The 16347-nt window shown below is 41.9% G+C and overlaps 1 protein-coding gene across 2 annotated transcripts in view; it reads right to left on the minus strand.

Annotated features, from left to right (window-relative positions):
• Window positions 1–2765: 2765 nt before the first annotated feature.
• RPAP1 (RNA polymerase II associated protein 1) overlaps window positions 2766–16347 on the minus strand; it is a 47686-nt gene continuing 34104 nt past the window's right edge. For both annotated transcript variants that reach the window (XM_062495865.1, XM_062495866.1), the window contains exons 16-25: window positions 15963–16133; window positions 15005–15206; window positions 12956–13065; window positions 10961–11156; window positions 9859–10008; window positions 9267–9409; window positions 7279–8083; window positions 6410–6586; window positions 5684–5740; window positions 2766–4930 (exon numbers count right to left, since the gene is read on the minus strand). In XM_062495865.1, the coding sequence (XP_062351849.1) occupies window positions 4775–4930; window positions 5684–5740; window positions 6410–6586; window positions 7279–8083; window positions 9267–9409; window positions 9859–10008; window positions 10961–11156; window positions 12956–13065; window positions 15005–15206; window positions 15963–16133 (2167 nt within the window). In that variant the 3' untranslated portion in view covers window positions 2766–4774. The remainder of the gene's footprint in view (window positions 4931–5683; window positions 5741–6409; window positions 6587–7278; window positions 8084–9266; window positions 9410–9858; window positions 10009–10960; window positions 11157–12955; window positions 13066–15004; window positions 15207–15962; window positions 16134–16347) is intronic.

The raw sequence follows: 16347 nt of genomic DNA on the forward strand, positions 1-16347 counted from the left end.
CTGGTCTGGTTTGTCATCCATATTGGGTTAGAGCAGGGGGTTGCAAAGGGTGGGTGCATCGAGCCTTCCCTCAATGCTTAGACTTGGTTCTAATGTCCATACACAATACTTCCTGGGAATATAAACCTGCCTGGGCTTATGAGCTAGTTGCTCAACAGGGAACAACGTACTGCAGAAAAGTTGCCCTGACACAGATTAAAGGACACACTTCAGCTCTCTGGAGCTGCAGGTGTCTGCTGGTATCTGCTGATTCCAGCCACCTACAAATAAAGAGCTGGACCCGAAGATGGGCCAGGTGTTGTTTGGTCTGAAATGACCTCTGCTCATTTAACCTGCACAGAGTTATTTTGCTGTTTGCTGTGGCCATGAGTTGCTGGAGGCTCACAATGCAGCCGATGCAGTGCCTGCCCCTTTAGCACCATCCTCAGGTTGAGCAGGAGCTCTTTGTACTGTGGCTGAAACCTGAACACAGCCTTGCTGAGGTGGTTTTAGACTCAAGATTGTAACAATAAAAGCTGGGAGGGGAGCACGTTCTGGCAAACTTATCTCTGCTTACAACCACCACTTACCATGCAAAAGACAGCAGCTCTGTGAGCAGGGCTTCCCTGCACATTCTCCATTCAAAGGGAGAGGGGAAGCCAGTTTTTAAAAACTAGGGCGAAGGCCAGTAAATTACCACAAAGTTATTTAAACATGGAACACCAGAAAGTCAGCTTTGTGAATGTAAAGCTTATATGAGCTTCTGTTAACTGAGAGGAAGAAACATTGTTTGCCTTCTAAATACGATCATCAGCTGGAGGCAGCAGCACTTCATCAGTGAGAAACTTCCAAGAATTTGCAGAACCAGAAAGAAGCAAAAGCAATGATTAACATGCCTTTCTGGTCTACTGTATGTCTGACACCAAAAGAAACCTGTTTGTCTCAGTGTATTTATACATCGACATTTTATGGCTTCCTTTGTCCATGACTTCATCAGCAAAAGGTGTTTAGGGTTTGCCTGGCATTAAATGGCCAGACAATGCATTAGTCAAGAAATAGATTATTAAATTCTATTGTCAAACTGAAGTAGTCAGTAAATACAGTGGAATTAAAGTCCTTCAATTATATAATGCTTTATGTGTACTGTTAAAAATTACCCATAGAGTATGGTTTCAGTCCTGTTCTGATTTCTTCCTTGTCTAACCCTTTACTTTCTTCTGTCAGGCCCTGTCCTACAGGCCTTGTCAGTATGTAGTACTGCCAGCTACTGAGTTGCTTGCATCTTTTTGGAACTGTCCCTGCTCAGCAAAGTGAGCCAAGTCACCACATATGGATGGATTCAAAACTCCAGGACTTCAAAACACTCACGCAGTTGAATGTTCACAAATCAACTCCCGTTTCTTGTAGGCAGAAAAGGACATGCTTCCAAGCTGATGGGAGAACTCCCTTTTCCCTTTCAAAATTCAAAGGAAAATTCAGTAGAATGCCATTAAATTCATAGGATGCAAACTTGTGACAGCCCCACCCTCTCACCTGCTTACTCAACAAAAAGGATTATCTTCAACTCATCTTCAGTCCAATCAGCCATTTGTTTTTAAAACCACATTGCTGCTGCCTTCCAGCACAGCCCATGCTAAATTTGTACCAACAGAGATTCCATTGTTATCCACATGGGACATCATTAGTAGCTTGGATGAAACCAAGCATATTCTAGACAAAATGGATCAGAAAAAAGGGTGCCCTTTTTAAGAATTAAAAGACAGGCAGGAATTCTTACAGTTGCTGTTGCTGGTTTTGTTGACTTCTCATGAAAGTTACCAGACAACATATGTTCTTCTGAGTTAAAACCACTTCAACACCAGACACCTATTTGTGGGTCCTATTTCAGCAGAATTATTTTCTTCTCAAAGAATTCTTAAGCCTTCAGTAAGGAGTCAAGAAGTCACATCCATTTTTCTGGAAAGTTTTAATTTTCTTTCCCTCCTTACTTACCCAGACCAGGAATAAACTGGATTAACAGAATAGGCATGCCTTGGTTCTGCCTCAGACTGCATTCATCTTAAGTTTAAATCATACACTCAATGTACCATGATTTTTTCAAAAATGCTCCTGCCGGCAAAGCACTGTATGGTTCTTGGAAACCCATCACATAAAATATTTAATTCCCCACACTTGCTCCAGAAGTATATGCAAAAATAAAAAATGCAAAAAAATTCAAACAATGTATAAGGATGGTTGGTTTTTTTTCAGGTCCCAATAGCACTGAGGCTGAGAAATCTTGCATTTAAACTGGATAAAGCAATGCCCTCTAGTGTTCTGTGGAGAAATCCCATACAAGATTGCCAAAAGCCTTAAAAATTAATGTACCATCTCATTGTGACAGTCAACGTTTTGAAAGCTTACAGCTCATATGCAGCATCCTTGGAGTATTCTGTGTATGACTGTGGTCTGCAGAACTATTTGGGATCCATTCTTTTCCTTTTCTCCTGATACTTGCATCATCATTTCAAATAGCATCTGCGGACAGTCTTCCCACCTGGGGCATGTGTCAAAACACATCATACCACCCTGCACCTTTCCCAAGTACACACAGCATTTGGTGCCCTGAGTTACTGACCCATAACATAAGCAGGATGTCATTTCTGGCTTGAAGTGCTTTCTTACAGAGCTCCAGAGTTTAGCAGAATTCTTTAAGGCAGCAGCTGTCCCAAGATATTGATAAACTACAAATAGAACTGCTATCCAAATTTAAGAAAGACTCAAAGTATTCTCATAGTTCAAAAAAATTCCTGCAGAACTATCAAAATATTTATTTACACACTGTACACATTACAAAACTCAACTTTGTATCCTTCTAAGGACTGGAAGAGATTTTATAACTGAAGGTCTGAAAAGCAAAAGGTAAAGTCCTTGATGAAGGCTGCTCTTAAATGGGCAGCTAGGAGTCCTTAAATTTTACCTTCCATTGCTCTGAAAGACAACTGCTGGGCTCTCACCATCTAGGCAGATTAAAACTTGAATGACTTTGATTAAACTTTTAATCACATCAAATACTTTTAAAATAATTAACAATTTAAAAAATCTTGTTAGACCACTATGCTTTTGCTATTTTACATTACATTGATCTGCTGCAGATAGAAACCACAGATCAAAAGGGAAGCACCAAAAAAACCCCAACCAACCAACAAAAAAAAACCAAACCACCAGTTCTGCCCACCCATTTCCTCTCTGAAATATGGGGGAAAAGAGATGAAACTGGCTATTTTCTGGCAGCCTAAGGAAGGGCACTGGTACATTTAGAAAACTGCCAATACTAAGACAGCACCAGTCACAAATGCTCCAAGCCCTACGTGATTATGCAGGCATTTGAGGGGGCAGCAAAACTTTAATGTCAGGTGAAAGAAAGATACTGTATTATGGTTGGACACCAGGCCTTTTCCAAACTCAATGATTCTTTGATTCTATTAAGTTGGAATTTGTTTCTCGTAGGAACAATTTCAGTCATGACAAGTGGGCCTATTAACAGTGATTCATACTCCTGTTGGGACATTCACTGGAGCGAGGTTAATTACAGGCATGGTTTCTTCACAGGGAAGCTAGTTCAGCTTCTTTGATAGGAGAAGACAGAGGCAGAGCTCTTCAGACCAGGTATCACCCTGCACCTTCCAGAGGAATTTATTCGTAAGAACAAAACATTAGAAATCTCTTTTAAAAGTTTTGTTCATAAAAGTCAAGTTCTCCAAACAAAAGCCTGCCAGAGTAGCCATGCAAAAATATAAAGAGAACACCCAGTTAGATCCAGGTATCTAGAGTAAATTCTGGACTTGATGTGGCACTTGCAATGAGCCTTTTAGGGCTCTATATTTGCAGCCCTTGTGTCTGGGGCTGCAATTCAGAATTCGGATGTAGAAGTGGGATCAAACTAGACATTTTTAAAATTAGGTTTGAGCTAGGAAACTCCACTTCAAAATTTAAACTGCATTCTCCTCAGAGGGCAACCAATACATATTCTAACTAACAAGCAGACACTTCTTTTTTTCTTTCTCTAATGAGGGGTGTTTACTGCCAAGCATTCTGGCCTGCAAAGAAATTATTTTTGATCTTGTTATACACATAACCAAATTAAGGGAGAAAAGAAAGCAGTTTAGAGACCATCCAAAAGACATCCAAGGGAGGATATTCAGTGTTTGTACCACTGCACTAGGAACTCATATTTCTTAGAGGTCTGACACAATACATGTTACTGAGTGTATGCACAAAACACTATCTTGGAGAAACTGCTTGTATATGTATGTTAAGAAAAAAAAAAGCTCTCAGGATCAGATTCCTCCCTGTTACACTGTCATTCTGTTTGCAGGGCATAGTCTGAGGAAAGGGCCATTCAAAATCTAAGGTACAAAAAAAGCAACAGAAATATCTGGGAAAAGAGACATTATCTTGAGAACTTGTACAAAACAGCTTTTCCAGTTCCTTCAGTTTATTCAACAGTCCAGTGCCTTTTAGACACATTCTCACCTCCTCTGGGAAGAAGCAGAACAACCTGAAGGAGAATGGAGAAAAATGCTCCAACATCCATCAACAGAGAGGACACTTACATACATGCTGTCATATCTTGACAACGTGTATGTTGTTCTGCAGGGCTGGGAGCATTCTACTAGTGCTTCACTAGGCAAAGATGCCAAGAGTATCCAGGTAAGACACTAAAACCATCTGAACTGAAAGTAATTTCACCAGTGAAGTATAAACTGAGCTTTTCCATTCTTCGCCTTGGCCCTGTTCTTTTACAAGTGTTTTGCTATGAGTCTAGTGCTGATACATTCTCTGTAATTTCTTTCTGTGTCACTATCTGCAGATACTTCAGTCGCATGGGAGGGAGCTGCTCATAAAGGTCAAATCCCAAAGGACTCTCTGCATTCAGCAGTCTGTAGTACAGCAGGTGCTTTTTCAAGTTCTGAAAAAAGAAACAGAAAGTTATCTATTATTTTCCACTGTATCCAACACAACACAGCAAATCTGCAAACAGTACAATTCCATCATGCCCAAGATATTTATTTAATCACATCATCTTCAATAGATGAACTATAAAAGGCAAGTTTCTTCCAATAAAATTCACTTATTTTTGCATGAGAATTCCTCTTCTAAATGTAACTCCATTGTCTCCTCAACAGCCCCTCAGAATAACTTCTTGCCGGAAGTGAATTTTTGAGTGTGATCTAATAATTTACCCTGGACACAAATCACAGAGGGCCAAATGACACTTCTCTGTCCCACAAAGGATAGAGTTTGGCAAGCTCCTCGAAAAAAAGACAAACCTTATATCTGTCCTCTTTTTTTCAGGGGAAACATCCAACTAAGAGTTAATACAGTTCACTGCTGGCCACTTATTCATAATTGTGCTACAATCATCCCTTTAACATCTCTAGCAATCCAGATATAAGGCTGCTTGTACAAGAGTCATGGAAATACAGTACAGGAGGTTCATCTAGGTGCCTTCAATAAGCTCAGTATTTTGAGGTCAATTACTACAAGAACTGGTTAAGTATATTTACAGAGATTGCAGGCCAAAATTTTGCTGCTAATCTCTCATTCTCAAATTAGCAAGGTAATTAAACACAAAATTTAAAAGCCAAATACAAGCCTGTAAGAGTAACATGCATGGAAAACTTAATTCCCAGAGGCTCAAGCTGAAACGTACAAATCCTACCTCATCCACCAACAACCACGTTTTCCGCAGCATGCTTTTCCGAGCAGCATCTATCTCCTGGGAACAAAACACATACTTTCCTTAATATGGTGCAGTAATACCTTTGCCTAGGGGCCTGCAGCACTCCAGGATGATTTGTTCATTATAATGATGAGCAGCTTGTTCCAGCAGAAAGTGCTTGAGATGTCTCATCACTTAAATCCTGCCTCTCTGCTCCTTTCACTGATCTGAATCTTATCAACCTTCAGGTAGAACTGCAGATCAGAGGTGAAGTGCTGTTAGCACAACTATTCACTGATAGAGGCCTCAAGGCCTTAAGAGGGCTTCTGCTTGGTTACTTAAGCAAAGTCAAAGAAAATAGTATTTTGCACCTTAAGATTGCTAAGGCAGAGGCCAAATCTATTACAAGCTCTTTCTGTCTAATCACCTTCATTATTCTTTCTGCTTATTCTTCCTGCCACACCACAGAACACATAATTGCTGACCTCAAAGACTTAGGGAGGACTGGCTACCATTGATGCAAGTGCATTAGGGTATAATGAACAAAAGCTGCTGCCTTGTATGTGGCTTCTCAAACAGCTGAGCAGTCCTCAACACATTTGCTTACTAACTTTGTTTTCAAGTCCCAAAGGTCAGCAATTCATCACAAGGCACACTGGACTTACAGGGAGAACAGACACAAAACCCAAAGATTGCAGCCCTGAAGCTCTGCTATCCATTACCCACCTGTGTTGTGCTTTCTTGGGAGAAAATAAAACTGTTCACATGAGCCACGGCCACCACATACAGAACAGGGCACCAGGCGTGGCGCAGCGCACCAGTGACCAGCGTTCGGAAGTAGAGTCGCAGGAGGTTCAGGTTATCCTCAGGAGGGGAAGTGTAGCGCTCAAGAGGCACAGGAAACTGCAACAAACCCATCCAGAGGCAACATTACCATTTTTGTCAGGGTCTAAGTAGTGACAGGAAGTTCATGACTTCTACAGTGCCCTTCCTTGTGCATGCCCTCCTATAATGCGATGTACCCCAGCAGCAGGACCCCCATTTGCAGCAAAGCTGCTACAGCCCACCCTGACTGATGTGATGTGCAGCTGATTTTTGGCACAGGTAAGATGAGCGTTTATAAATTAAGAAGACAGACTATTTTTGACAGGACTGCTCAATTCTATCTCTTATGCTCTGCTTACTCAAAAGAAACGCAGTCCTACACTTGACAGACCAAATTTTCTTGCTGTTACTCAGCAGAGCACAACTCCAGTATAACTATATAAGGAAAGATAGTTGAGAGGGAAAATGACTATTTGTCTATGCATGGGCAAGGAAAAAGTTGTCACCAAGGTGTGAAAACACTTATTTAAGGGAAAGGTAATTGCTAGTAGAACACAGGGTGTGGCCAGCCCTTCATACATAAAACCTATAAATTAGAAGTTTCTCAATGGCTAAACCAAGCAAGATTTGGGACAGTTTCCAGTGAAGACTGAGCAATTTCACAGATCCTGCCCTCCACATATATACACAAATCAACGTTGGAGAAACACAGGTAAGAGCCCAGTAAGCCAGAAATACAGTGACAGGCAATTACCATAAGCCAGGATTACCTGCTGTAATGGCACCCCCAGTGCCCGCAGCGTATTTGTGTGCTCCCCAAAAACAGAGAGACGCAGATGAACACTGAAACGCTTCTGCAGAGGCAAAAGAACAAAGACTCCGAAGAGTGGATCTCCAAAGGAGACGCCCTCAAACTGCTCCAGGAGACTTATATAGAGATCATGGAAGGATGCCAAACCAGGGAGAGGAGCATCCAAGTTCAGGGAGTCCAGGGCCTTGGACTGGCAGTACACAGAGAGAAGGGCAGCTGTGTTGCGGTGGATTGGTGCTTCTAGAAAGAGGTCACTGCCAGTGAGGAAGACACACATAAGCCGTGCAAGTTTGGCAGCAGTTGGGATGCTCTGAAGGATTTTAGATCGCCACGTTTCCAGCAACAAGACCCACTGCAGGTTCCAGGTCACAGTGTTGATGAGATCAAGTGGGAGAGAGTTCAGTACAGCCCCACGTGCCTCCGCATTAGTCACTTTGTTGTAGAGGCTGATAAGTGGAAAGAATGGCCAGTCTGAAGGCAGGATGGGCCCTCTGACCTCAGGAAGCAGCATTGACTGGATGAGGTAATTCCGCCCTTGGTAGGATGCCTGAGAACGCATAAGGGTGGGCTGCAAGTGGACAAAGTGAGAGAGGTAGCAGGAACGAATGGAAGGCAGATTCTGGTACGATTCTCTCAGCAGGGTACCACGAGTAACTTTTGGAAGAAATGCTGCTGCAGAGCCAGGCTGTGCCAGTTTGGCATTGGAGCCCAGATGCAGAATATCAGAGAAGTCAGCTGCTTCTGGCCCACCAGCTTTCCCTTCACTGTAAGGTAAAGACAAACAACAGTTTAAGAAACAAACAAACAAAAACATCACATAAATTCATCTCTACAGTCTTCCTGGAACAGGAAGAGTAGCGTATGCAGAGCACTCAACACTTTCTACATCATTGAGCTATTCTAATACAGAGGGCCTGTAAAGCATCAGCTACTCTAGTATTTAGAGGGAATTCACAGACCCACATTTGGAACCCACAACACTGAGGCTGTGCCACAAAAACCCTCCACACAATGCCAGTCTAGCATGGAGCCTGAAACCCCTTGTCCAGAGAGGCACCCTACTTACCAGCACAGACATGAGTGCTGCGATGAAATACTGCGTATCAGATAAGGCCTATACAAACTAGTAAGACAATTCTCAAAACAGAAACTTTGCAGCTGGCAGTGGCAAGGTCAGGAAGCCAGATTGTTTCTATCACAGATTGACAGAAACCGTGCATGTGGAGGGTGTTTGTCAAATCCACATGCTACAATCTCAGACCAAAGACTCACCATTTTGTTGGCCCAACAAAAAAAACCAAAAAAAAACCAAACCACCAACACACAAACAAATCCACTAACAAATTTTCCTTCTTTCCAAAAAAGCACAGTACCTCCTTGCAGCACCTTGGTTCAACTTCCTACAGGGATACACCATGGCTGATTTCAAAACAAACTGACATAAATAAGATAAACTGCTCCCATCTTTTTGCCCAGATATGAGAGGATTCATATTTGAGATGCTCATGACTTCTTCCAGCATGAAGTGGAAGACATGGCATTTGTCAAATCAGCAAACTTGATTAAGGATTTGAGGAAGATTCATTGAGCTTTTCAGGCATGTCCAATGCTCATTTATTTTCTAGACTCCCTACTCTCAGGATGGAAGATGCTAGGCCTTAGGGAGGACCAGTTCTACCAGGAATCACACAAGCCTTGCCCCAGAGGAAATCAAAAGAAACTGGTCACATTTCTCAACAGCAGTACATCAGAGAAAAATATGCAACCACCTTGCTTACCTGATTAGAAGGCTCCATGCCAGGAGAATATGCCAATGAGTAACTAAAATTTAACTAAAGGTCCTGTTAAAGGGCAAAACTTACGAAAAAATTGCAGTGCCAGTATTTTTTTTTTATCCCACGTTTTCCCAAGTACCAGACTAGAGAAAGGAAAAAACACAAAGCTTACGGAAGAAACTCTGGATTAAAGGCAAGATCCAGTAGGACCTCGTGAGCCAGATGCTCACTCCCTGGCAACAGACGGCTTAGCAATGCCATGGCAACACAGTGATGCAGTGAGGCATGCTGGGTGTAATCCGGGCAAGTGCCTGCCTGTACAGGAAACAAAACAACAGATAAAAGCACTCTATCATTTGTCAACACGACAATCAACAAGGACAGAAGGGTCAAACAAGACACAGACCTCAATGCGAAGTGAAAGGCTGAGGGAGACTACAAGAGCTGTCAGCACTTATACCAAGAGATATTTCTGCTTCCCCTGACTGTCTTAGATAGTGTAATATTTTTTTTAGCAACACAGTTGAAAACTTTGTTCCTACTGTATCCCAAAGAAAAGCAAAAATACAATTTTTCCATCCAAAGTATTTTGGAACTAAATCCCCACATCAGTAACTGGAAAGATATTATTTCCTAATGGGTCATGAAAGTCAGCAGGAGTTGCCAGACCTAAGTCAGATACAAGCAAGAATAGGGATATGAAGATCAGCTGCCAGTGAAGTCAGTTCCTTGGGGGAAAGAAATGAGAGGACTAATAACAATACCATTCTCCGAGCCAATGCTAACACAAAGTACTGCAGGTGATATTCATGGCGTAGGATCCACGCAGATGAGGAAGTCACAGAGGGAGGTCCAGTCTGCCAACTTTGATGCAGATAATCCTTCAAGCCTCTGAAGCCCAGCACAGAGCTGTACTATAAAGGAATCACAAGTGGAGACAAATAACATTAAGACAGTTTATGTTTGGAGGAAAGCAAAACATAGCCCTCACCAAGGCCCACCCTCTATCTTCTTTCACGTGAGAATTACTGTTGGCTACTCCAAAAGCCATATTTAAGAATAGCCCTACAAATATTTGCCTTTCTTCCTCAGAGTTCACCTGCATCCATCATGACCATCCCTATCACAGACAGCCAACAGTCCGTGCCTACATTTTCTGTAGTGTTCTGTAAGGCAGAAATCTGGCCAGTGGCTTAAAATCTTTTTCCTTCATCTGGCCAGATATTTGCACTAGTAGCCAATCAGCTAATTCAACCTGAACTGCCATAAGAAGGCTTTGAGAAAGCTTATGCTAGGTATTCCATCTTTCTAGGGCTCAGACATTTGCTCTTTATATAGTCTCCAATCTTACATTCATTTTAAATGACATTTTAGACTCACTCATTCTAAAAATTCAGAACAAACCAAAGTAGGAAGGACCATCTTCAGCAGCACTGTAGCACTCATTCTCTTCTTCAGTATTACTTTATTTTCCTCTGTTATATATGCTTCAACCATGCTCTTCCTCCACTGACACTCAAGTTTTATATTTTGCTTAGCCAAACAACAGTTATTCAACTTTTCTCAACATTCTTTATAAATCCATCCTTTTAAGCATCACCTGCTTCATAATTCCAGCTTCCTGGTGTCAACTGAATATTGGAATTCAAAGACAAGATATTTTTCTGATCCTCATCCCACTTGTTCTGAAAGTCAGGCTGTTTCTCTCTATAATACTTTAATATTTTTTAAATAAAAATGCACAACAATTTGCTTTCAACAGTCCTTCTAACATCTCTTTTATGCCTGAGAAGGTACAAATACTGCCCTCCCTCACAAATATATCATCATTCACCTAGAATTTACAGTGAAAAGGTTTATTCTCACCTTGCTGGTCAGGCCCTTGTGAATGTGAGTGATGTTATTGATGAGAAATAGGAGGGCAGTGAGGAAGGGAAAAGGCGACTTGGAGCCAACCAGGCTCAAAGGAGGTTTGCCTCCAGTGCAACTCAGAGATGCAATGCTGCTGACAGATTCCGGTGCCAGGGAGCAGGACATAGGGTTGCACAAAGCAGAACAGGGTCTATGTGAACAAATAAAGACAGAGGGGTTAGGTCAAAAGCATTCATAGTGCTGAGGAACTATCTTGTTGAAATGTTGCTATCTATCTGAACTGTACTGCACATTGCAGTAAAATGGAAGTCCTGAAGACAGTGAAAGTGAAAAGCCAGTGTCTCAGCTGGTACACCAAGCACTACTGCCATACAAGCTAATGCCAGTGAGCTGTCAGGAACCAACAGCTAAATTGGTCATGATGAGCAGAAACACTGATGCAATGAACGTATCTCTGATGTCAAATACTTGAAAATGTAGGACCTTTGATTTATTAAAAAAAATCCCCCCCACACACACCAGGCTAATAAGGCTGCCCACCCACTCAAGACATTTTGATAATAAACTTGTAGGCAAAACCAAAAAGCCAGATTATATCTAAACTTGACATTGCAAAAATGCTGCCCTTTATGTACTAATGAAATGCATATTTTAAAATTGTACTCAGAAAGAACACAGCTTTAATATACATGAACATGACTGTGCAGACCACTCTGCAGGTGAAACTACTAATTCTCACACCAGCAGTGCTTGCAGGGCCCAGAGTAGATACATCATGTCTGTATAGGTAAGACCACCACAAAGGTAATGGGGTAACAGGGCAAATCCTCTCAAAGATCCACATCATTACTCTGTGGCAGAAAACTAATTGCTTAAATGCATTGCTCTTTCTCCCACTGGTATTACATGTAGGAAATGCATAAACACATGTGGGGTTCACAAAGTATCCTGAAGTCCTGAACATAAACTCCTCAGAAAGTTTAGACAAAACTGTAAAAATATTAGGGCCGGAATCAGCTGACTCTGTTTTTTACCAGCCAGGGTTAAGAACAGTAAGAATTCTTGCAGATGAGCTTTTATAGCCTGACCAAATCCATTGTCTTCAGACCACAAGGACAGGCAGAAAAACAGTCTAATGGGTGCCCTTGTGTTGGAAGCTTTGGCACCAAGAGTTTCAGATCTCAGTTTCAGTCATGAAAGTACATGGGCCAAACAGTTTGGTGACCATTCAAATACCACTTGAAAACAAAAGTTTCAAGTGCCCTTTATATCAGATATTCTCAGAGGTGGATGGATGCCTCTCTGACTGCAAGTCAGGCCTTCTGGATTCCCCACTCCAGATTAATCACAGCCTAGTAAGGAGGCTCCCTCTACAGCAGAAAGACAGAATATCTGCAGTGCTTAACTGTTCCTAGAGCCAGAGCTTGTGTTATCCAAATGTCTGGAAGAACAGTTTGGTATCTGCTCTTGCACTTTTCTGCAGGGGTTTTCAAAGCTAGTTTTTCAGAGCTAGTGAAGCTCTGCAGGAGCTTATAGATGTGAATCTATCCAAATTATTTTATATAAGCAGCACCACACAGAGCACGCAAATGGTACATGAACACATACACTCACCTCATCACAGAGGAACTCAACTAATGCTACTTGTGCTGGTTTTTTAGACCAGTGAAATCAAAGAAGAATCAAAGCCAAGAGTGACTAAAATAATCTGAAATAGTTATGAAAAAACCCAGCTACATGGCAAAGCAGAGATGCAACAGCATCAGCAGAAAAGGAAGACCAGCAAACCTCTGCAGCTATCATGCCTTTCCTGTGAGAGGGGAGAGGACAAAGCAGGGTGTAGACACAGCCTTACTACACTCCAATTCCCATACCTGGGGCATATTGCACAGGCAAAAGAGGAGAGAGGAAGGAGAGCTGACACACAGTACAGTAAAGAAATGGGGCTCAGTTTCTGACAACAGCATCTTAGCAGTGGAATGGTTTTACCTGAGCAAGTCCCACATGCTGTCTACGGCTGGCTGGTTGAGAAGGGGCTGCAGCATCTCTGATGTCAAACGTTCCAGTTCCTCTAAGCAGTCAACTGGATTGACTGATGGCTATAAAAGACATGGAGAATGACAGGAAGAGAGTGAATGACCACAGCATCCAGTGATAGCAAAAAGACAGACTGATTTATTTACTTCCTCTGTGCTTATTATCTTTTTGCCAGACCCCATCACCTACACAGTGGTATTACTCTAGGTTAGAGCTGGCCTCACTGCTAATAGTGTGGAAGCTGAGAGCTGGCACCTCAAAGTGTTCTCACTCTCAAGCATTAAAGTACATCTTAGAGGTTCTTAATTGGCTGGAAACAAGATATGGGATCCTTGGAATCAAGATTCCCTAAATGAAAACTTGGCTAGGACCCCCCTCCCCTTACCAACTACTTGTTTTTATTTAAATTGAAGATGACTAGATCAAAGGTGATCAGAACTACCTTGAGAAATCTGACTGGCACCATAAGGGTCTCCAAAAAAAGAAAAGAAAACAAACAAACAAACAAAAAAAAAATCAGCTGCATAAAGTGTGATTGACCTATCCATCAAAGCATGACTGTGGATAAACACTGCATAGAGGAGGAACTGTGGCTTTTAGAGAATCATCCAAATTCTTCTGACTCTAGTAAGCAATATTCCAGGTTGAAGGGACATGCTGGCAAATTTTAGCACTTTTTATCTTCATTAGAATGCTGCTTTGGGTTATAGAAACAGTCATTTCCATTACATAAAATCTGATTTTCTCCCAGGTGAAATCCACCTCCAGAAATCAGTAAAACCTTTGTGAAGATGTTAACCTTAGTTTTTAACAGTCTAACAAAAATATTCCAAGAAGGTCCCAGTATACACTAATCAAATTACTGTACAAGTTGATTTTTTTTTGCACTAATCTATTCAAACATGCTACGTACAATTTTTTTAAATCAGCTAACTACAGGTAGATGAATGAACTTATTTTTAAATGGAATTTCAAAAATCCAGCACAATTCAAGGACTTTAAAAAATTGTTTCCTCAGTCACTCTTCTGGGATATCTGCAAAGGTTAAAAAGGAGCATTAACTTCTTGGCTGTCCTGGTCCTCTAATGCTCAGGACATACATATTCACAGTCTGTGAAAGGTATTCCAACCTTTGGGGCCCTGAAGACATCTTTGAGAGATCCTGGCAGTTTCCCCCCCAGCCGTAACTAATAAACTCAGTTGCTTTTGGCAAGCTTCAGAGGAGTTGCACAAGTGTGAATAACTACAGCCATTAAATTACCCCCACACCTTCAACACAGCTCTCCCAAGTTGGAACTCAGACATGTCAGCTGGGCAGTAAAGAGGAAAATTGCATTTATCTTCAGAACATGAATCTTTAAGGCAGCTAAAGCGTAAGACATTATTCTTCAACAGCATCACGCTGACATGTCACCTTCAGAAAACTCACTTTAAAAGATGATCACATGCTACAGCTGTGTGTTACAGAATTTGACCTTGAATGCCAGTGGGGCAACAAATAAATCCATCTTGATTATTTCCTACCCAAAGTTCATACAGCATGACCCCTTAATGCTCAATCTTCCACCCAGATGACTGCAGCGTAGGTGTCCACATGTAAGCTCTCATACCAAAGCAAATGCAAAAATGCATGACTTGATTTATCGCACTAGGAAAAATGACTGCCCAATAAAATTATGTTGTATTTGCTTCATGCTTTGGAGCTCTGCAGTAAATCAGAACAATAACAGAACTACCACATACCTTGACTAAGACTCTGATCACAAGGGATTAAAGGACAAAAAACCAAGACAGATATTTGGCATTGTTAACATTTAGCGTTACCAGACTTAAGTGACCCTGAATGTCATGCTGCCTAGATATGAGCTGTCGTAACAAAATCAGTGCTCAGCTAGGTGCCTTAATATCTGTCTTTTTCAGTACTGCCAGTGAGTTCCAGTTTTCAGAGGTAATGCACAAGCTGATGCTGGTGAGAAGACAGCCTGTACTGTCAGGCCTTACCTGTTGGCTGTAAGCACTGTAATAAACTCCCAAGAAGATCACACAAGTTGTGGTGAGAGGCTGGAGAGTTTGCCAAGTTTCTGTCTGGGATATCTGCTGAAGGATTTTTTTCAGACTTGTCTCAAGGAAGGGCTGTAAGCCTGACACTTGACTCCATGCTACTGGAGGAGGTGGAATCGGTTCTCTATCTTCTGAGTTATTGCTGAAATACGATATAAGAATGACACAGGATAGCAAACAAATACCAAACAACTCTCTCTCTAAATCATCAATTTTAATAGAAAGATGTGGTCTAGAAAGTTATATCTAACAGCATAACTAAGGGGAAAGTCTTTGCATAGTCCCACAGCCTAGATCAAGTACTTTAAGCAGAAAGGATAAATGTAGAATGTACATACAAAAGCTGAAGTTTCTTCTCCTGCACTACTCTGCCCCTGAGCTATGCTCTAACTTTACCAGAAATACTATCTGAGTACTCAGCTTCAGTTAAAGTTTCTTGCTTTCCACCAGAAAAAAGTAACTGTCTGCAGCAAATGCTACTGCTTGATGTCTCTCAAGACCAACCACCTCTTAACCCCGACTCATCTTGGTTTCTGCACAGAGGTTCTTTCCTCCAAACCTTTTACTTTCTTTACTCCCAAGAGAAGTTTAGAGTGGCTTCCTAGCTCCTTTCAGCAGGGAATTTGGCTAACAGTGCCCTTTATGCCTCCTAGGTTAAAGTAGATTTTGACTCCTGCCTCTGGCTATGCTAGCAGGCATACAGCTGTCAGACCAGACACTACTTCTGATCTTGTGTCACCCCACCATGCAGGGACTCACACATGGGACAGTAAACAACTGAAAATGGGGGGGGGGGGGGTGGGGGGGGGAATATGACAGCCAGGTCTCCATACCAAAGAATGGGAAGATGGGATGCCAACTACTGAGATGCACAGAATGGTTACTTAAGAGAGCCTACCTGCTCAACTTGGCCTGCAGCTCCGCCGTGTATCCTGCTGTTTGTGTGACATGTGTCAAAAGAGTAACCACTGCTGCAGCTCGCTGCACAGCCAACTCAACCACAGGGCTCTTCCCACTGAGCAACTCGGGCAGGGACTGCAGTATCCTCACCAGCACAGGGTAGAGATCACTGCAGTATGAATTACAGAATTGATACGGTTGGAAAGGGTCTTTGGAGATCAATTGTATTTCAACTCCCTGTTCAAGACAGGCCAGCAAGAGCAAGATTGCAGAGGGATATGTCCAGTCAGATTTTGAATATCTTCAAGAATGGAGAATTCAGTATCTTGCTGTGCAACAATGGCCCAGCATTTGATCACCTTTACAGTAAAGTTAGTAAGATT

Source organism: Cinclus cinclus, chromosome 6 (genome assembly GCF_963662255.1).
Source record: "Cinclus cinclus chromosome 6, bCinCin1.1, whole genome shotgun sequence".
Classification (NCBI taxonomy): Eukaryota; Metazoa; Chordata; class Aves; order Passeriformes; family Cinclidae; genus Cinclus; species Cinclus cinclus.